Source organism: Macadamia integrifolia, chromosome 10 (assembly GCF_013358625.1).
Source record: "Macadamia integrifolia cultivar HAES 741 chromosome 10, SCU_Mint_v3, whole genome shotgun sequence".
Lineage (NCBI taxonomy): Eukaryota > Viridiplantae > Streptophyta > Magnoliopsida > Proteales > Proteaceae > Macadamia > Macadamia integrifolia.
Genome location: NC_056566.1, coordinates 29604494 through 29627076, shown reverse-complemented (window position 1 = coordinate 29627076; position 22583 = coordinate 29604494). Strand labels below are relative to the sequence as shown.

Sequence of the window (22583 nt, the reverse complement as noted above, 5' to 3'; positions counted from 1 at the left end):
AATCCTTGGCTGACCTGGTCTTAATGGCTTTAGAGCGGTTGTGTCCACCAAGCATATAAAAGTTAAGTTCCCTACTAACAATGGAATCAGGGAATGCAAGTCCAGTCAGAAGGAATCTTGAGAGTGCAAGCTTCATAAAGTCTATCAATAAACCATGCTCTAACCTAGCATGTATGGTAGAAATCATCGATTGCCGCGACGAAAGCCTTCTGAACCGAGCTGAGCTAGTGGAACAACTACTCACTGTCCCACTTACTGAGGCTGAACCGTTAAAGACTGTTCATCTTGGACCATTGCTGAGCTCTCAATGCCGCAACGAAATTCTGAACTTCCTCAATGAAAACTCTGATATCTTCGCATGTATGGCTTCTGATATGCGAGGCATCTCAAGGGGCGTGGCTGAGCACAGTCTAGACATCAATCCTAGCTTCAAACCTGTCCAGCAGAAGCGTAAGAACTTTTCAATTGAGCAAAATGCGATCATCAATGAAGAAGTGGACAAGCTCCTAACTGCGGGGTTTATAAGAGAAGTAAAGTACCTAACTTGGCTTGCTAATGTTGTCATGGTTTTGAAGTCCAATGGGAAGTGGAGGATCTGCATAGATTACACTGATCTGAACAAAGCTTGTCCTAAGGATTGTTATCCCTTTCCCAGGATCGACTCCCTCATAGATGCAACTACGCCACGAGATGCTGACCTTCATGGATGCGTACTTCGGCTATAACCAAATAAAGGTGAAGGTGGAAGATAAGGAGAAGATAGCATTTCTCACCACTCAGGGCTACTACTGCTACACCACAATGCCCTTTGGCCTCAAGAATGTAGGAGTCACATACTAGAGAATGGTGAATACAATGTTCTGAAGCCAGATTGGTAGAAGCATGGAAGTTTATGCCGATGACATGCTAGTCAAGAGTGCAAAAGACGCTAATCATGTGCTAGATCTGAAGGAAGCCTTCAATGTCCTACGACAAAACCAGATGAGGCTGAATCCTACCAAATGTGCATTCAGAGTGACTTCTAGGAAGTTCCTAGGCTTCCTAGTATCACAAAGGGGAATAGAGCCAAACCCCTCCAAAATTGAAGCCATCCAAGAAATGCGCCCACCAAGAAACATCTGTGAAGTCCAGAATCTCACAGGATGCTAGCTGTTCTGAACGGATTCTTTTCCCGAGATGGAGACAAGTGTCTTCCTTTCTTCAAGCTATTAAAAGGAGGGAAAAGGCACCAGCAATTCAGCTAAACAGACGAGTGTGAAGCAGCATATGAAGAAGTTAAAGCCTGCCTGACTAGGCCTCCTCTGTTGAGCAGACCCGAGCCAGGAGAGGTGCTACAATTGTATCTCACCACGTCCCTGGTGGCTGTTAGTGCAGTGCTCATAAGGGAAGAAGGAAAACTCTAGAAGCCTATCTACTACGTGAGTCATGTGCTCTTCAACGCAGAGACACGATACCCCGAGAATTGAGAAGTTTGCATTGGTATTGGTCATGGCAGCTAGGAAGTTGGGGCCTTACTTCTAATCACACACCATAGTTGTACTAACAGATCAGCCACTGAGGAGGTCACTTCACAGCTCTAGCATAGCAGGATTGATGGTGAGTTGGGCTATCGAGTTAAGTGAGCATAACATCGAATTTCGACCAAGAAGTGGAATCAAGGGCCAGGCACTAGTAGATTTTCTGGTAGAGTGCACACAAACAGAAGAAGAATCAGGGACAGAGGTAGAACCGAGCAGAAAGTGGAAGCTCCTTGTCGATGGGTCTAGCACCTCAACAAGGAGCGACGCAGGACTTATGCTGCAAAGCCTAGAGGAATTCTTGATACAGTATGCCCTCAAATTTGCATTTCCCGTAACAAGCAATGAAGCAAAGTATGAAGCCCTGATAGTGGGAATCAGACTGGCAATGGTTGTAGTGGCAGATGACTTGGTCGCACATGGTGACTCACAGCTGATTGTGAACTAGGTCAATGGATAATATAAGTCCAAAGAAGAGAGAATGGTCAAGTACTTGCAGGAAGCTCGTCGCCTAATTACTAGCTTCAGTACATTCGAAATGGTACAAGTTCTACGAGAATAAAATGCAGTGGCAGATGCCCTCTCCAAACTGGCTACAATGGAACTCAATGACTGCGTAAGCTTGGTATACTTTGAAGTGATGGGAAAACCAATGTATGAGCAAGAAAAGATATGCAGCAATGTGCAACAATATGTAGCCAGCCGAGCCAAGCTAGATGGACCCTATTACAGATTACTTGCGAGATGGGTATCTCTCGAGAGATCAGACAGAGGTAATGTTGTTTTATGTTTATCCTTGTTGGCAATCTGGCCACGTGGCAGTGATGACGTGACCAGTTTGGGTGACATGGATGAAAATAATGGCATGCTAGTGTCCAGTGTCACCGATGAAATAACAGAACCACTTGGTATGCATGGAGTGGTTTAATACATCCTTAGTAGGTGGTGCAGGTTTCTGGGTCAAAACTGGCAAAATTGGCCTATTTATGTTTCGGGGCATTTTTGATAATGAAAATGACATTTTTAAAAGATCAGTTCTTCATGAAAAATATAGATTGTAATTTACCTAGTCCATTGCATTTGATTTCGTCACATTCCAGTACTGTATAAAGAAGTTATGACAATTGTGAAAGTTAAGGGCAGTTTCGGCATTGAAGATGAATTTTTTAAAGGAAGTGTTCTCCATATAACAATACGACAAAAATCCAATCTTTCCAACGGTTCTGATTTCATCGCGTTCCAATTCCGTATGAGAAAGATGCGTCGTTAAAAATGTCTAGGGGCATTTTGGTATTTTTACATGGATGAGTCAGATGATTGAGTCTTATAGAAAGTCGTAGAGCGTCTAGTTACAGTTTTAACACACTTTGTTTTATCTCAATCAGATATCGTATAAAAAAGTTATAAGTGTTTCCATAAAGCCAGTTTGAAAATCCAAACCGAAAATTCATCAGTATGCTCTTGGTGTTGGGTGGATTTTTGGGAATTTATTTTTGAAATTTAAAGGGCTTTTATGTAATTTTGAGATTTTGAAGGTCTTAGTTGATAAGGGTGTTTAGCACTGGAAATATGAAGGTAGGGGCTTATGTGTATATAAGAGATCAAAGGGATCCTTAATACACGATTCATATTGAGCCACGTCGGTCAGATTCAGATCTGACAGTTTGGGCAAGAGCTTGCGTTGAAGATGCTTATCTGAGGCTTCTCATTGGTGAAGTGTATTAGATATGATGGTGTGGCCCTCACCATATTAGTCTGGATTGTGTGTAGCGCATATGCATAGAATCTATAAAGAGATTCTCTATGTCTTGATCTGAGCCAATCAAATCAGATCGGTTCTGATCTAACGGTCAAGATCGATGGAGCTTTATTAAAGTTAGCCGACAATGTACTATGAAACTCACCACACTAACCAATCAGTGATCGACAACGCATCTGACAATGTCAGCGCATACGTCATGATGACGTCATCGAGATTCAAAATCTATGGTTTAGATCTATTGTCCGTTGGTTCAATCGGACGGCTCAGATTAAGAGATACCTTTTGATGAGATCTACGAGCAGATCTGCACCTCTGTTGCAAGTGTCACCGGTGTAGCCTACGCCACCCCTACGAAGATTCTATTTCAGGCTATCTCATTGCTCTAACTTCAAATGATCATATCTCCCTCATTTTAACTCAGATTTGGGTGATTCAAGTTAAATATTCTTCATCTCTCCAAGCTCTACACACCAGAGGGAAGAAATCAGGTAGAGGGATTGTTAAGGTGGTCAAAAAAATGAGTTGAATCTCATGGAAGGCTAAGGGTTTGAATGAAAGACTTTCATCCTCTTGCACTTCATCCATAGCCCCCATTAAAGGCTTAGGAAGCTGCTGGAAACCAAGGCAGCAAGCTCTATTGGTTGTTACCAAGAGAAAGAAAAGGAAAATGGAAGAGAAGAGAAGAAGAGGGAAATAGAGAAGAAGTTTTTCCCTCTCTTTGTGTATGTCTTGAATGCCTCTCAAGAAAGATTTTCTCAAATCCAATTAATGGAGTTTGATGGTTCTTGTTGAGAACACTATTTTCCCATTAAAGCTTTATTTACAAGGAAGACTAGAAGAGGAGAAGTAGAGAGAGAGAAAGAGAGAGGAGTGTGTGTGTGTGAATGTGAATGCTATTGTTGCTCCATGAAAGTAAAGACAAAGAGAAAAGAAAGAAGAAGAAGAAGAACCTAGAATTTGGTTCTTGTGAGTTGCTTCAAGAGACCCAAGTGCCAACAAGGGTTGAAGCATTGGTGGTATCGAGACAACGTGGTTGTGGTCCGCATCAAGTGAAGTTCGATATTATTGCATCTCCAACGGTTACTCCTTGTCAAGGTAACCTCACTGTTGCCAAATTTCCATTATTATAAATCATTGTAGGCAAGATGTTTGATAAAATGCCTAAGTGATAGTTGTAGTCTATTTGGGGGGAATTTGCATGTATGAGTGTTTCACTATAGTGGCATTGTTATAAGCCCAACTTTATTTTTTTTGGTGTTCAGTCGGTGCTGGACACAAGAGCTATGTGTTCCTTGATAGTTACAACTACCTAAACCTATTTACCGTGGGTGCGGCCTCTCAGATCATTATGAGAAAACTAGGGTGAAGACCTAGCCATTGTATGTCATTGGTGAAAACTGAGAATGTGTTCCCTTGGCTGTAGGTGCAGTCATAATTAGTATTGAGTAAATGCTGAGCCCAATAATGAGAATTACTCCGTGCATATAGGCAACTGGCCGAAACATGTATTTCTTGTGTTGTGGATGTGTATGCTCATATTTGTATTGTGGATTGGAGTGCTTGGCTGCAGAATGGGTGTGTACATCTGGTAGACCTGACCACTTGGTGGTGCAGTGTGGATGTGCATATGACTATGTATGTATGTGATAGTGATTACGGTGTGAGGTTTATGAGATAGCTCTGGGTAGCAATACAGGTTATCTGAGTAAGTTCCGTGCAACAGTAAGAATGATCAGTAGTATACATAGCAGCTTTGGGCAGCATCAGTAGACTGTGTTATTGAAGTGTAAATAGTGATTGCCACATCAGGGGTACAGCTGAAAAATGAAAAAATAATTGGCACACTGATTCACCCCCCCTCTCAGTGTCAATCGGGACCCAACAGGTTAGAGCAGTTAAGAGGAGAGCAGTCAACTACACCCTCCAAGGAGGAGTATTGTACAAGAGGACAATATCCTAGTTCCTACTGAAGTGCCTCACACTGAGCTGAGCTGAAGTGACACTCTGAGAGGTCCATGAAGGAATTTACGAAGGCCACATGGGAGGAAGGGCACTGACCTACAAGGTGTTGTGCCAAGGATTCTACTGGCCAAGGATGCAGCAAGATGCAATGAAGTTCGTCCGACGATGCTTTAAGTGTCAGGTGCAAGCCCCAATACCACATATCCCAGCTACAGAACTTAGCTCCATAATCTGCCCAATTCCATTCGCAATGTGTGGACTGGATATCCTAAGATAGTTCAAGAAAGGTAAGGGTGGTGTCTAATTGTTGATTGTTGCCATAGACTACTTTACAAAATGGGTGGAAGCACGTCCCCTAGCAAGGATCACCGAGCAGACTGGGAAAAAGTTCGTAAGAGACGATGTCATATATCGCTACGGTATTCCAAAAGTGCTAGTGACTAACAATGGACGACAATTCGACAATCAAAAATTCAGACTCTCCTGCAGTAATTTCAACATTAATTTTTGAAACACTACAATCGCACACCCACAATCAAAGGGCCAGGCAGAAAAGGCCAACCACACACTTCTAGATGGAATCAAGAAAAGGCTAGATCGGGAGAAGAAAGACTGGGCCAACTAACTACTCAGTGTGCTCTGGGCCAATCGTACCTTAGCTTGGACCCCCACAAAGGAAATGCCTTTCTGACTAGCATATGGGACTGAAGCCTTGGCCCCTGTGGAGATGACCCAAGCTTCGTTCTGATCAACAGTGTTTGATGCATCATAGAACGAGACAAGTCTTCAAGCAAACATCAACTTCATAAATGAAGTCCGACAAGAGGCTAACAATATCACAACCAAAAGGTTCGGTCACGATGGTTCATAGTAGGTGACCTAGTCCTCAGGAAAGCAATGGCAGTAGACCCGAGAAATGAAGGCAAATTAAGTGCGAACTGGGAGGGCCCTTATATAGTCTCCAAAGTGGTTCACCCAGGCACTCACCACTTGCAGACTCAGGGGCTTACAGCTATACCAAGGGTATGGAATATCGAAAATCTCAAAAAAATTTATCAATAGATCAGATTGAAGTCCCGCATATCCAAGTGTTAGTCTTATAGATTTCATGTTTTCAGTTTTCATGTTACATTATTCAATCTCATTCATAGAGCGGATTTGACTCTATTTCGAAGCAAACAATGTATTTATTACAAGTGCAAGCCACATATTAATAGACGAAGAAATTCTCTCTTAAATGATTACTTACTGTTCCAAAGGCCGAGCCCCAGCTCAGTAATCTCCAAGACCAAACCCAGGTTTGGCACCTCAAGACTTTAGCACCTAAGGTACCAAGACTGAGCCTTAGCTTGGCATCTGAGAAGACTAAGCTCAGCTCAACAACCTCTAAGACCAAGCCCCAGCTCGATAATATCCAAGACTAAACCCAAGTTTGGCACCTTAAGACCTTACCACCTAAGGCACCAAGACCGAGCCCCAGCTCGACGATCTCCAAGACCAAACCCAGGTTTGGCACCTCAAGACCTTAGCACCTAAGGCACTATGATCGAACCCTAGCTCGGCATCTGCCAAGACCAAGCCCTAGCTTGGCATCTGCAAAATCGAGCCTCAGCTTGGCAACCTCCAAGACCAAGCCTTAGCTCGATGATCTCTAAGACCAAACCCAGGTTTGGCACGTTAAGACCTTAGCACCCAAGGCACCAAGATCGAGCTCCAACTCAGCAATCTCTAAGACCAAGCCCTAGCTCGGTATAGACTAAAGCACAGACCGAGCCCCAGCTCGGCACTACCATGGCACAACCTATACATGGCACCTCAAGAGCCCGTAAGCTAGACCTAGTAGGCCAATTCTGAGTTAAATTAGATAATGGAACCAGACTCTGATGGCTAGATGAATTATTATTATTCAGACAGTTAAAAAAAAAAAAAAAAAACTCATTCAAAGTCGCACTTGAAGTACAAGAACACATGGAAGCACAAAAGTTCTGAGAAGAGAAGACGTCAAAGAAAAATTTTATCATTCATGAAAGAGGGGTAGAAACCCCTAAATTACATCACTCCCGAAGGAGACATTTACATCAAAAAAGAAAAAGAAAGAGAGAAGGGAAGAAAAATAGCACAAAATTATAGGGCTTGGGGGGCTGGTCTAGGGGGAGCAGGCTGGATCATGGGCTTAGCTCTTCGCTTGGTTGTCCTTGGGGTCGGCATGGTTGACCTCTTCACCAACCTCAACCTGGCCACCGAGCTGCACTGAAGGAGTGGGGACCAAAACACGCTACTCATAACCAGATAGATCATAGTCTGGCATTTTGCTTAGGATGAACTGAATGGTGTTGTCCGAGCCAGCGTTGAAGGAGGCAACATTGATATCCACCAATCACTGCTAGCCCCTGCTACCCCCTTAAGGAGTTCAGCCACCTCTTAGCAAAGGTCTCATCGTTCGCCTCTAGCTTTTCATTTAGCTCAACAATCCAAGCTGTGTGCTCCGCCTCTTTCTTCTTGCTGGCATCTTGAGTCTCGGCTAGCTCACTTTGGAGCGCATCCTTCCCCTTCATCAGGTCGCTAATTGGCGGGGCCTTGTGATCCACGCCAGGGGGTGGAACGGTCTTCTTGCCAAGACTTAGGCTTAGCACGGCCTTACCCTTTTCTGCATTCTTCAGGCCGCCTCCTTCTTCCTTGCCTCTGTCGCCACCGCGGTAAGTGCCTTGTTGTCTACTTTATGCTCATCACTGTAAAATAAAGAAGAACCGACCTGAGTTAGTACAAATACCGAGTTGAACAAAAAAAATGACCGGACTCGATTAGACCCTCACCGGGGACTTCACTCAGCTCCCACTCTCAGAGGAAGTCGTCATCCTACAGCATCCGGACGTCCAAAGCCTCCCCGCCCAAACAATTTGGTAGGTTTGGAGATCGACCACGGATAATTTTAGAGCTCGATTTAGCACCGAGAAAGTGATCTTTGCCCAGCTGCTATTGAAGGGGTTCCCCTCCATTGCCATATAGAAATACCTCTCCTTCCATTTTTTCACCAAGGAGGGCATGTTGATGAACATCTTCAGATCGTTGTAAGGACCTTCCCTGTCCCTCTTGGTAAAGTAGTACCACCCCGAGGTGTGCCTCTTCACCAAGAATATTTTGTGGAAGACCTCCAATGTCACAGTTCGGCCTAGCATCGAGACGAACACCTCAAAGCCAAGAAGAATGCACTAGGAGTTTGAAGTGATTTGGCTTGGGGTGAGACCCCAGTACTCCAGAGCCGTGCTGACTAGCTCGGGCACCAAAATCTTGAGACCGCTCTGCAAGGCGACATCATAGAGGGCCACCTCATCCCCAGAAGCGTCTATGCGCTGGTCTTCATCAGGGACGCGCATCAACACATAATCGGGAATACCGTACCGATCCTGGATCAAGTTTAGGACTTTGGGCATGAGTATGCTTTGGGTGTTGATGGCAGTCTTCTTTTCACCGAAGGATGAAGCGGAGCCTTCCCCCTCAGACTCTGCTTGGCCTACCTCAAAGGCCTCAGCCCTTGATGGCCCTGCCACTGAAGTGCCCGTCATCGCAGCACTGGGGGGCTAAACTGGGGCCATCGAGCCGGATCAACCCTAGTCAGGTCAGTCATAGGCGAGACCACCTCCACAGACTTAGAACCTGAGTTACTGCCAGAGCCTGAGCTGCTATTAGAACCTGAACCGCTTAAAGTATTGTCGCTAGAGGACGAAGGGTCAGGGATGGGGCACTCCGGGTGGTTCTCCCCGGGCCTCATAACCGTCAAAGGAGTTTGGTTGGACGAGTCAGAATTATGGTCAGACGCCATGCCAGGATCACTAGGACCGATGCTAGGAAACATGGAGGGTTGAGTAGAAGAACAACGGGTCAAAATCATAGTACGGGTACTTACTGATTGAAGGATGAGCTGGTCGAAGACAGACTGTCGAAGCCGAGCTAAGATGTGACTCTAAGGATGACCTCACCAAAGCTAGGAGCAAGCTGATCGAACTTGGTTTCTCGCACAAACGTGAAGTTTTTTGGGTAGAAGAGCATCCTATTTATAGGAAAAATTGGTAAAAAATGAACGGTTGGATCTGGACAAGATTAGCGGCCACCTAAAGTGGCCTCTTCGCTTGCCCAAGGTGAAATAACGGTGGAGCGACACGCGGCAGAAGCAGCACGTTTCACCCCAAAAAAATAGCTCACTTCGTACAAAAATCGAGATCGAATTAACTGCTCTAGCAGACCGATCTGAACTGCTAGAGCAGGGGGCTGGTGATGAGGCCAAATATGTCCTCATCCTCAGCACGACTGAAGCGTATATGCCGACCTACCACCTTAGTCCTTCCACAGGCCGACCTGCCACCTTAGTCTCTCCACAAGCCGACCTGCAACCTCGGTCTTTCCACAAGCCGACCTGCCACCTAGGTCCCTCCACAGGCCGACCTACCACCTCAATCTCTCCACAGGCTGACCTGCCACCTTGGTCTCTCCACGGGCCGACCTGCCACCTCGGTCCTTCCACAGGCTGACCTACCACCTCGGTCCCTCCACAGGCCGACCTGCCATGTTGGCTCGGCACAATCAAATAAGGCGCCCAAAAACGTACACACACCCACTCCTACATTCAAAGGACGTGACCCTTGATTATAGAGGCAGGAGCCAATCCACTCACATCACCAAGGTATCCACACCTCTCACGGCTTGTGCCTTCAGGATAAGAGAGGAATGTTCCCAGAATATGCCCTGGAATCCAGAATATTCCCATAATCGTAGAGCCATTCTCCTTAAGGAATCTATGCCAAGCAGGACTCTCCACAAACGTTCCTCTTTCTCCTTCCATCAGCAGCCTATAAATAACAAGGTAAGCCTCCATCATGGGGGATTGATCACTTCTTTACTGAAAACTCTCTTGAGTATCTGCTGTGGAAATATCTGACTTAGGCATTGGAGAGTCCCCCGTCAGGTCAGCTTGGCTCTCCCCTATTTCTCTTCTGTGTAGATCTGTTGGAACATCAGGAGTTGCAAGGAAGATCGGCTGGTCAATATTTACTGCATCAATATCCTCATGGTCTCCATCGCTATCATCATCCTTCACATTGTGGGAAACCCTAATTGCTACCTCTCCCATGCTCATTCTTACACATTTTTCAGAAAAAATAAGTTGTTGTTCATCCATATCTAAAGATGCATTGAGGTTACCCAATTGTTGACCTTTTTTTTTTTTTTTTTTTGGGGAGGGGGGTGGGGTGGGGAGATCTTTAGTGCCAAGCCTCTTTTTGAGTGGAGAAATTTGCTGATTTTTTCCAAACATTTGATATATGCCCATTTTGTTCAATTATCATATTGATATGATTTTTGATTAAGCTTAACTGGGCAGCTGAAAATTAATCTAATATTAATTTATTATATGAAGAATGTGGAGATGATAAAACAAAAAAATCCTCTGCCGCGAGTGTGGCGGTGTGGCGAGGATTCGATGGCCGGCACGGCATCGAGGCATGTGCCAATGTCGTCTCAGCCGTTGGATCCTCACCACACCACCACACCCGCTGCAGAGGATCATCGCCCATGATAAAATACAGGCGTTGTCGGAGCATTTAATGTTCACAATCTGCAAGGAGTTGAGGCTGTTGTTGTTGCTGCCAAGGAGAAAAAGAGAGTCCTAACTTCCATTGTAAGGTCAAGTCTGTTCAAAAATTGAACCCAAAACTTTCTTTCTTTAATATATTGATTTACTCCCTCTGGCCCCACCAAGCTAGCCTTTCATCCCGCTTTGGCTATCACTTTTTTTTTTGGGTACATCTAACTGATTAAGTAATGGTTTATTGTGAAATTCACCCACCACAACCAATAATTTCAGCTACATAGGATTTGCATTGTGGTAGAAAAATATTTACATGTTCAATAAATGAAGTTGAGAGAGGAAAACAGAAAAATGTGATTTATACAATCTATAACGGAAATATTGGTTACTAGAAATTCTGATTTTAACATGAAACGTCATTTTTGGAACAGAATGACTATCAATCACAACCTGAAACTCTAAAACCCAAATCACACAATACAAAAAAAAACGTCGAATCATAGAAAATTTGACTGAGGTGAGAGCAAAAACAACTGAGAGTAACCGTAAGAAAACTGCCTTTCCTCGCCGTTCTGGACTTTGGAATAGAAAGACAAAAAGTAATAATAATAGAAGAGCCTGGAAAGCTGGGTAACGGGGAAGTAACCCTTCTGGTTCGTTTTCTGGGTTCATAAGTCATAACTCATAGTGCAGAGGTTCGGATTGGATCGGATGATCCGGACCGAATATCTGATCCTTACAGCGATACCTAATATCTTACCAGGATTGGTCAGGAATCGTGATCGACGTTGGCTTGTTCCTATTCGATCCGTTCCGATTCCTCAATATATACATGCGTAGATGAGTGTTCCTCTAAGAAAAAAAAGATGTAATTTATTGCTTAACAAGAATGGAGCCAGACTTGCTCTTAGTGGTCTGGCACTGCTCTCTATAGAATGGGGCAATGTGCATGCTCTAAGGCTTAGTCAGTGGATCGATACCCTCTGACGGCATCCATCACAGTTTAATCAAGATGTGTGGCCCCTTATGACCCTTCCATAGGTCTTCTCCTTGCCCCCTTAGTTGGGCTTGCATACCCTATGGAAGAAAAATAAAATAAAAGAACTACAAGTACACTGCAATGAAGATGTATCTATCTTACACTTAACCCAGATACTGAGAATTGAAGACCCAAATCACCCAATAATGCAATTACAGAGAAGTATAAATTAAAACTCATGTGATGCTCAAATTAAAGAGAAGCTAGCTAGCTAGCTAGGTTGAATTCCCTCTTCCATGACCTTATAGCCTTTATACCAGCTACTTCCCTCGATGACAAGCAAACCATCCGCATTCCGTATACGGAGAGGATCCTTCTTCAACCTCGGACACTCTCTCACATACACTTGTTCTAAAAGGGGACAACGCAAGATGTGGTTTGTGCACACGTCATGTAGTGTTGGTAGGTCAGTTAGAGCTAAATACGTTAGTCTTGGGAAGGGTGAGATGATGACTTCTTCTTCTTCCTGAATATTTGCTTCTTCAATTATTACTTCCATTCTCTCACAACCCTCAACATCAAGTCTGTCCAAGTTGTAGAACATTCGTGGCATTTCCTTGGTGAAGATCATCTTCAAGCTATTGCATTGCCTTATATATATGTCCGATAGTTGAACAAAGCAATTCAGTGGTGCAAGACCACTACATATCCTTTTCAATTTTGGCAATTTTCTTAGCTCCAATGTTCTATTAATAAAAGAATATTGGTGGTGGTGGTAGACCTCCACTGCATCCAACAACACCTCCAAGTCTTCACACATTATTAATATTGTTTCTCCAGGAGCAATTCGAACACATGTCACACCTGGGCAATCCTCAATTGTTATGTCCTTTAGATTTTGAGATTCATTCAGAGCTTGTAGAGCATTTGATTCTTTTACTACTCTGCATTTTGTAAGATCCAATTTTGTAAACTTCTTCCCCAAAGGTTTGAACCAATCAGAAATAATGATATCTTTGAAGCAAATGGAAAGTGATCTCAAGTGGGACAACTCCCTCACATCAATACTTCTTCTCTCCCTCTCTTCCTCCTCATGAGCACAACTCACCCTCCATTTTATATTTCCTGCTCTATACAATCTCAATTCCTCCAATTTGTGCAAACGAGAAATTACCCCCTCTGGAATAGTAACTGTGGAATATTCGACATCCAAGTATCTTAAATTACTCACACCTTCCACCCATTCAGATCCTCCGAGGATTTGCTGATCTAACTCATCACTCCCATACAAATCTAAAACTTGAAGTTGTCTAAGCTTTCCCAATGCAGGCAATGCTTTCAAACGAGTACACCCCCATAATGTAAGCACCTTAAGATTTCCCAAGCATGACAAGGAATCTGGGAGAGATTTCAATGCTGAGCGAGAAAGATCAAGTACCCTAAGATGATACATGTGTTGAAAGAAATTTGTTGGGGGAATAGTGCAGATCCCATAATTCACCCTCAATAGCAAAGTTGTTAGTTTTTGGCATGTCTCTCTCAACTCCGGCAACTCATCTATTTGGGTATAAAATAGTGAAACCGTTGTTGCATCTACCCACTCAAGAGCCTGTGGTACCTCTTTAACTGATTTATCAGTCCTTATCAAGAACTTGGTACTACCATCAGACTCTGAAGAAGAAGACGTAATCCAAAGTGCAAACTCTCTCATCACATCATGCATCCTCACACTTCCTTTTCTCTCTCCATCTTCCAACATGCAAGCAATTTTCAAGCTCTCAATCAGATCCACACCTTTATTCTTAGCAGCTATCAGACTCCCCAATTTGTCTACTAAACCCTCTCCCACCCAATAATTTGACATCTTGTCTACCTCTACATTATAGTCTTCAGGGAAACAGGCACAGTAAAGAAATAATCTCCTTAGCATATCATTCTCTAAACTATCAAAACTGAATTTCAAAGGGACAAATACTTTTTGTACCATACCTCGGAGATGCTTCATTTCCCTTAAGGCATTCTCCCACACCTCAACTCCACGTCGATTCGCCATTGCGCGGGCCACAGTGACAATTGCGAGGGGAAGACCCTTACACCTTTTAACAATTTTTTCAGCAAAGCACTTTATATGATCAACAGCAACATGTACACCAGCTTTTTTCACAAAGAGCTCCCACGACTCTGCATTAGATAATGGCTTCACTTTTATTGTTTTAGTAGCATCCATATCAGAACAGGTATCTTGATTCCGACTGATCACTATGATCTTGCTCCCTTTGTCGTGTTGAACTGGGTGAGGGATTCCAACATCCTCGAGCTTGAATTCGCACCACACATCATCCAAAATTAGAAGAAATTTCTTCTTCCTTAGGGCTTTGAACAATGCATCCCTTCTCTTATCTTGTAGTCCCAGGCGCTTCCCGATACTAGTTTGGATACTTCGTATGTCGAGAGTGGCAGACACTGTGACCATTATCACAATCTCAAAAGGTATCCTTACTCCTCTGGCAAATTCTTTTTCGAAGTGATTGTTTAATTGTTTGGCCATAGTGGTTTTACCAACTCCCCCCATACCATAAATCCCAATTATGCCAATTTCTGGATCACCTATGCAATCAAGCATCTGTTGCAACATGCTTTGAGTTGATTGTTGGATCTCGATTGGCTCGGCTGGCTCCTCCTCTATCACAGGCTCTGGACAATGTGGCCTTGTCACTCGCTTTCTTTTTTTGGTATACTGGACAACGTCTTTCACTATCTTTTTAATCAAATTCTCTTCATCCCTACAATAGGAACCCACAATAGAATAGAAACGAAAAAAAATTATAAGATAAAATTATGGTTCCAAAATTGCATAGCTGAAATCAAGACAATACAACAAAAAGTATTATCTCCCATATATCGTACTGGTCAAATCATCGTCATCTATTCATTTAGTGAGTAGCCCAATCATGTTTTTCCTTTCGGATAAAGATTCAAATATTTTAACAATGCACTTTTAATAATCAAGAAAAGAAAAAAAAAATTGTACAAAAGATATAACAACAAAAAAATCATAATTACGCAATGATATAGTTTTTTTAATCTATTTTTTTCTCCTTTTTAAACTTTTTTTTTTTCTTTTCTTTTCTTGGCTACCAAATATAACCTCACTTTGACCTCTCTATGATTATTAACATTCCCCATTATAGCAGTAACTCTATTCCTTGGAGAAGACATCACATCAAAGTTGCTTCTTTAATTCTCAATTGTCTCTTTCTTGGGATTCAACTTCTCTTTCTTGTATTTCTATTTTGTTGTTTTTGGACTTTGCAGGATTATCCGTCCTTGTTTTTATCAATAAATTTAGTTTCTATCTAAAATTTTAAACTTTGATTTAACCTTTGAAAATGTATGGATTAAAGTAGGGGTGTCAATTCCAAGCCCGCACTAATAGGCCTGATCGAGTTCGACACGTTTATGGCCCGACTTAGACCGACTCGATTAAGGCCCGTTTATGGTAGCTCGATTAAAGTCCGAGACCGACTGGCATGATTATTAACCGTACCATGCCCACGGTAGCTAAGCCCGTTTAGTTAAACGAATGTTCACGGTGCAGCCCTAGAAATTGGTAGAGCCCGATGAGGCCAGACCAAGACTGGCCTGGCTCGACCACTTGACACCCCTAGGTTAAAGTATTAAAATAGTAGAACACACGTTGGAAATGGAACATCAAACTTGACATGTGACTAAGGTAAAAGGCAAGGGATTCTAGTTGACCAATTATGAGTGTTCTCTTCGTATTTAGCAGTTCAGATCATGGTTTGAAAACTCAGTATTAGGAACGGGATTGGTCAAGGGCAATACCAATATAATATCAGTCTGGATCGCCTTGGATTGGATAAAAATATTTTTGGTTTTGCTTTTAAAACTACTGTTGACTATTTTACCCCTTGTCCATATCAATCCATCAATACGATATCAGCTAAGAATTGGGATTGATAAAAGCCAATACCAATCCGATATAACAGATTGCAATTGATCCAATCCGATTCCTCAAACCATGGTTCAGATTGCGCCACTTTACCTGCCACGTGGTATTTATCAAGTGATTCTTGTTGCCTTCTCCATCTCCACAAATCAGGGATTTAGTTCTTGGGTATTAGAGCTGGTACCGATCTAGATCGATCTGTATCAACCTGAATCAAAGATCTGGATCGGTCAGCTTTATCTCTATTTTTCACAAAAATATGATCTTTATTACGATTTTACCCTTGCTCCAAAACCAATACTCGATACAGGAACAGACAAGTATCGATATCTACTTTGAACCCTGTCCACAATTGTTGTCTTAACAACAACAACATCATCATCATCATTATCATTATCAAGGGTGTTAAACGATTCGGTTTCGATGTAAATGGTTCGATTTGATTCGGTGCAAGATTTTTGAGGTAAAATCAAAACCGAACCATTTAATCAATGGTGTCATAAATTGAAACTAAAAGCATTTATAACCAACAGTTTTCTTATGTTTTCTAATTTTTTATCCAAACAAATTTGTTACCTTTAAATTTTTTAGTGAAATGGAAGTACAATTTAACATTGAATAGAATTGTTTATTATTATATGATTTTTTTTTAATAGTTGTTTAACGTAAACTTTTTTTATTGAAATGTATGTAAAGTTAACATTGAATGACTTAAACTTACTGCGTACATGCTAATCAATTTAACGGTTCACTTAAATGGGTTACCAATGGTTTCAATTTTAAAATTAAAGCCGAACCACAGTTTCAGTTTTAAAACCAAAATCGAATCATTTATTAAATAATTTTACATTTTTGTGTAAATGACTCGGTTCAATTTCGATAAACGGTTTAGATTTTAAATTCACATTCTTAATCATCATGATGCGAGATTGTAAGGAATTCCTATAGGCCTTTCGGCCTTTCACACAATCATGTTCGTTCTGGCTTAAATTGGTTAGATGGAGGCAAAACCCGCAAAACTATAAAAATATATATGATCCTGAACAACTGTGCGAACAAGTTCAAGGAAATAATAAGAGACTCATGAAGACCAACCACCCACCAAAGTCCAAAAGAGCCATGCACTATTGTCTTAATTCTCCCTAAATTTTATTTTATTTTATTTTATTTTATTTTATTGTTTCAGAATTCTCCCTAAGGATTTCGGCTTCAATATTTTCAGCTAATCTCTTCCATGAATCTATTAATATGAGAGAGAGAGAGAGAGAGAGAGAGAGAGAGAGAGATGTATTAATGAAAGGAAGAAAAATATCTCATGGCTGGAACAGGAAGTGATTACCCGTGAGGAATGTCTTTCAAATTCAATCCACAGAGTTCACCTGCTATTTTCAGATCTGACCTCCACCTTTCCACCACATCTCGGTCATAGCACTTTTCGTGCCGGCTGAAAGGTTCCTCAAAGCTCCTCTTTTGACTTCTTACATCCGATCCTTCAACACCCATGAGGAAAACAGGAATAACGGTTTGGTTAAGGTTTTTCCTGCATTCCATTATCAAGGAAAGCTCTTCAAGGCATCGTGTTGAAGAAGCATAGTTCCTCGAGAATATGATAATTGCGCATCTTGATTCCTTGATTCCTTTCATGACCGCAGCAGAGATCTGGTCTCCTCTTTTCGAGATCTCTGCTTGGTCATTGAATGTTTTGATGTTGGCCCTCTCCAGGGAAGTGTAGAGCTTACTTGCCAAACTGTGCCATGTTTCTTCTTCTTCTTCTTTGTAACTCAATATTACATCGTAATTCCATCTAGAGGAGGAAGAGGATGACGTGCGGGATTCCATCAATCTAAAGCAAAGTTGCAAAACTAATTTGATCCGAAAAGATTTTCAACTCTGAAGTCTGAAGTGAGATGGATCACAGAATTCTCTTCTGTAGGTAAAGCTAATTATAGAAATTGTTATTTTTTTTTCTTTTCTTTTTTGAGTAGATACGTTTTTTGGTTGGGTCTTTCTTCCTTCATTCTTTTTCCAATTCCTCCTACATAAAATACTGTTGTTTTCTAGTAAAAAAAAAAATATATATATATATATATATATATAAAACATATACACGAACAGATTGGATCCATTGTAAGTACAACCATCTTATCTAACATGTGAGGATCCAACATCTGTCCACTTTCTACCATTATAAGAGTGAAGAGAAGTACATATAAAAATCATGATACACTCTCTACAATTACACGGTCTACTCCACGCCTAACATTTTGACCCTCCCTATACTACCTTCCCAACCAGAGTCCGGTTCGGGTCCCTTCTCCCCTCTATGCTCTCCCACGCCTAACATTTTTTTTTTCTTTTTCTTTTTCTTTTTCTAAAGAGTAATTGCTCCTCAATCTGAATTAGAAAGCTCTAGTATTGGACGAACATATTGAAATGTCCCACAGGTGTATCAGTTACTTGACCAATTGATTTTCAGTAAAGCCCAACGAGAGGAATTAATTACCTAAAATCTTTTAAGCTCCATCCGGACTTGGAGAGTTGAGCAGCTGCTCTTAGGGCTGACCTCCACCTTTCCACCGTCTCTTGGTTGAAGCGCTCTTCGTGCTTTTCAAAAGGCACTCCAAAGCATCCCTTTTGGTGCTCTACGTCCAATGGATCCACACCCGTAAGGAAAACTGGAAAAACCTTTTGGCCATGTTTTTCCCAACGTTCCATAATCAAGGAGAGTTCTTCTAGGCACCATCTGGAATTAGCATAATTCCTCGAGAATATGATAATGGAAACTCTTGATTCCTTGATTGCCTTTTCGAGCGCTTCAGATATAAGCTCTCCTCTTTTCAGTTTCACATCATCTTTGAATGTTTTGATCCTTTCTTTGATCAGGGCCGCATAGAGGTCATGTGTGAAACTGTGTCGTGTGTCTTCTCCTCTGAAACTCAAGAATACATTCCATCGAAAAGTGGATGATGAGATGGCCATCAATCTGAAGCGGAGTTGCAGAACTTAATTAATTTGCTGTGAAAAATGTGTGAAAGTTGAATTGGAGAGGATGGGAGAAAGCCGGTACTATATCACATATTTCAAAAGTAGAACTCAGTATTCCCAAGTAAGTCTCATATTGACTACACGTAATTCTACCACTCCAATCCTTAATTCCTTATTAGGATCCACTAACTGCTTCTTTATTGTAATATCCAAACAGATCTTTAGACTGGTTCCAAATTTTTTCATCATTAATTTTTTTTTTCGTTTGACTCATGAAATTAGCTACATATTGTGATTATAAGAAGACCAAGAACTTCATCTTTACTAATCAAATTTTCTGGAAATAAAATTCTAACGACTGAGTTTCCCTTCACAATAGTGAATTCCTTCGCCATGACCATTGATACCATTGGATTACATAATAGAGGGATAATTTTGACATCATAAATAAGGAGTGCATGTTGAATGATGATACAAGTCTCCAATCGTGGGGTCAGAGAAGGAAAACTTAGTCCTCACTAAAGCTTTAGTAGTTGATTGGATTAGATCCTTTCATTTTAGATTGCTCCGTTAGGTTTTTAGCTAGGATAGATTGCAATTAGGTCCAATTTTAAGACTAATTCGCTCTAGAATGATGTGGTAAACATGATCCCATGACTAATTGATAACTGAAATCGAGATATTTTTTGTATAAGAAGGTTCTTTACGGACTCGGTTCCTCTCTAATTTTTAATTGCCCAATTCTGTCTGAGCACGTGATACTTGTCCATGTTCAAAACTCAACGGCTGTGAAAAGTTTTTTGAAATTCAAACTCATTTTAACCTATCAAATGCCGCTAATTTTCATAACCGTTGGATTTTGAAAATACACAAGTGTCGCACACACATAGAGAATTGGACAAGAATTGGATGGGTCTGCGCTCTACACATCCTGACATTTAAGAAGACAATTCCATGAAATCCTCCTGGCCAAGGTATCTCAAGGCGGCCTTGGAACTACAAGGCCAAACTTGTACCCCTAAACCAAATAGATTCTCTTAGATATTACTCTAGAGAGCAAGAAAATGTTGCACGCTAGTACTGGTACATGTACAACCAATAGGAGGGTGCGCAAAAGAATCTTCAGCACGGGGGAAACTCGATCTTTCTACCCTATAGTGTTTAGGCATGTGCAAGCAGGGTTCTTTTCTACCATTCTATATTTAGAGAGTGAGTACTTTCCAACACCAACATGAGTAGCGACTGTAGAGTAAAGGTCGGATATCTGAATAAATTTCTATCAAAAAATTTTTTTTAAAAAATTCATTTATATATTCTCCATTGTATTACTTTTTTTTTTTTTTTTTTTTTTTTGGTAGAAGAGTAGGAAGGGCAGATCAAGATAAGAATAGAGAGAGAGAGAGAGAGAGAGTTTAGCAACAGCAGAATTCCCAAAATCACGAGACTAGTGTATGATGTATGAACCTTAAAGATTTCAGTCAGATGGAGTGGGATCCACATAATAATTTCTAACTTCTATGACTAATCAATATGTATTTCATTCAACCTTCAAATTATTTAAAAAATCTGTAACTTATTTTTGGGGTTAAGAAAGTATAGAGAGAGATGGAATGAGGTGAGTCAAGGACGGTGACCGCAGAGCACGATGGAATAAAAGATGTGTGGGACCCATTCAGAATAGGTTTTTCTAACGTTCCTCCTCCTCGTCTTCCATGACAATAAATCCAATAGGGTCCTTCAGCTTTAACGTGGGACACTTTCACAATGCAAGATGCGATTGATATAAAGGTGGTGGGTCTCCTTAGATATAACGTATTTTTTGGGTGAAACTTAGATTTACAACGTCTTCGGTGTGTGAAAGGGTGTGAAATCTCCAACCTTAGGGTATGCTTGATTTTGTTTCTTCTGTTTCTGTGTTTAGAAACAGCAGAAACAATTTTTATCGCTTTTGTGCTAAAAAATGAATTTTGAAATGTAAGAAGGTATGATTTTTTTGTTTCTTGAAACGTTTTCAACAATATAGTCTAGTTCAAGACATGAGCGAAGGCACGATGTTGTAAGAATACAACTCACAAGTGAAGGCATGACGTTGAAGTTGCATGTATGCTTCATGAAGATGAACTTCAAAAGGATGAAGGCAATCCGTAATTGTGAGTTTCGCACAACCAGGTTGGAATCGTCGCATTTAAATAACAAGAAGTTTCAACAATAGATTGGGGGTTTGGGTAAGTCGAGTGAAGTATCGGGTTTTTCACAAATTTTATTGCTCCCACTTGCTTTTAGAAACAGAAAAACAAGTCTAACTTATTTCTCCATTCCTATTTCTAGACATAGAAATATACATAAATTTCTATTTCTGTTTCCAAAAACAAGTGAAACAAAACAGAGAAATCAAATAGTTTTTTGAGTGTTTTTCCATTTCTGAGCACGAAAAAACAGAAAAATTGTTTCAAGAAATAAAATCAAATGGACCCTTAATATTACTAATATTATTCTCAAGTCCCCAACTTCATTTATTATTGCTTCTTCGTTACCAAAAATTATTATTATTCCTTCCATCATATAGGCAATTTAGTGGTGCGAGACAAAGTATACTTTTCAATTTTAGGAATAAATTGGGAGACTAATTTTGTTGGTACATGTCATAATTTGGCAATCCTTTATTATTAAGTTCCGCATCTATGTAAGAACCGACTGAGTTTTCTAAGGCAAGTGACTCAAGAAAGAGCGAGGTCACATCAAGACCTAGACTTCTTTCACCGACCAAATAATGGAAAACTTTGTTCTAAGCCAAAAGCAAAAGTCAAGTCGGATATCAAAAGTTACTTAATTATCTATCACTTGTATATTAATTTTTTCCAACAAATACATTACCTAGGGGTAGCCTACATTTTCAATATCAAAACATTAAATATATTAAAGAGCGGGACATCCCACTTGTGATTCTTAAAACCAGGAGTAAAACATGATTGGGTTGGGTCGAGTTTCTTAAAATCTCAACCCAATTCTAGGTCCTCAAAAATCAACACATGCCTAATCCAGCTTTGTTGGATTCATGCCTATGCCCAATCCTATTAGGTTCATATTAACCCAATCCTTAATTGACCTTGATACGACTGGGTTTAGCCTAATTGGTCCTAATTTTTTTTTAGGCTAACCCTGATTGACCTTGTTTCTGTAGTCAGGTCACACTGAAAAAATAAGCAATTAAGAAATTTTGTATTTGAATCAATGACCTAAATTGCATTATTTTGAATAAAATGATAGAATGACAATCCTAAATTATATTATATAAATAAAACTAAATTCGGGGCCAGATTGGGTTGGGCTGGGTTTAGGCCTTGGCCTAGGTGAGTGTTTTTCAACCCTAACCTATCTCAGGTCAGAAATATTAGCTCAGATCCTATTCGGGCTCAGAGTAAGTTAGGACGAATTCGGACCATCAATGCTAAACTTACACTCAAACTTGAAACTATAAACAAGTAAGCGAACAACTCTAACCAAATACATGGCCACCATATGGTTAAGAAATTAGACAACTTTAATATTAAATAGTTGGGATAAAACCAAATTACCTATTCATTGATATGACCTTTTAAATTAAACACCTTAATCAATTATTATTTTCTTCTTCTTCACCTCTCTCTCTCTCTCTCTCTCATGGGAAAACAGGGGATTTTTTTAGTTAATATTCTATTAGGTTTTTTTTTTTTTTTTTTTAAATCATGAAAATGAAATGTTTGTATTAGGGATCCCAAGTCCCTGACATTGCCTGAGGGCTAGTCAAGTACTTTATCGGTTGAACAATTGGAGCAGGCAGATATGTG

At 40.8% G+C, this 22583-nt stretch overlaps 1 protein-coding gene and 1 long non-coding RNA gene across 2 annotated transcripts; one reads left to right on the top strand and one right to left on the bottom strand.

Moving 5' to 3' along the window:
* Positions 1 to 12072: 12072 nt before the first annotated feature.
* LOC122092365 (disease resistance protein RPS2-like) lies at positions 12073 to 14436 on the bottom strand. Its single transcript, XM_042662677.1, has one exon. It carries the CDS (start codon positions 14434 to 14436, stop codon positions 12073 to 12075), a length of 2364 nt encoding a protein of 787 aa, XP_042518611.1.
* A 2838-nt stretch (positions 14437 to 17274) lies between these two features.
* On the top strand, positions 17275 to 18877 carry LOC122090819. Its single transcript, XR_006143741.1, has 2 exons — positions 17275 to 17704; positions 18655 to 18877. It is a non-coding gene; the product is annotated as an uncharacterized LOC122090819 (long non-coding RNA).
* Positions 18878 to 22583: the final 3706 nt, after the last annotated feature.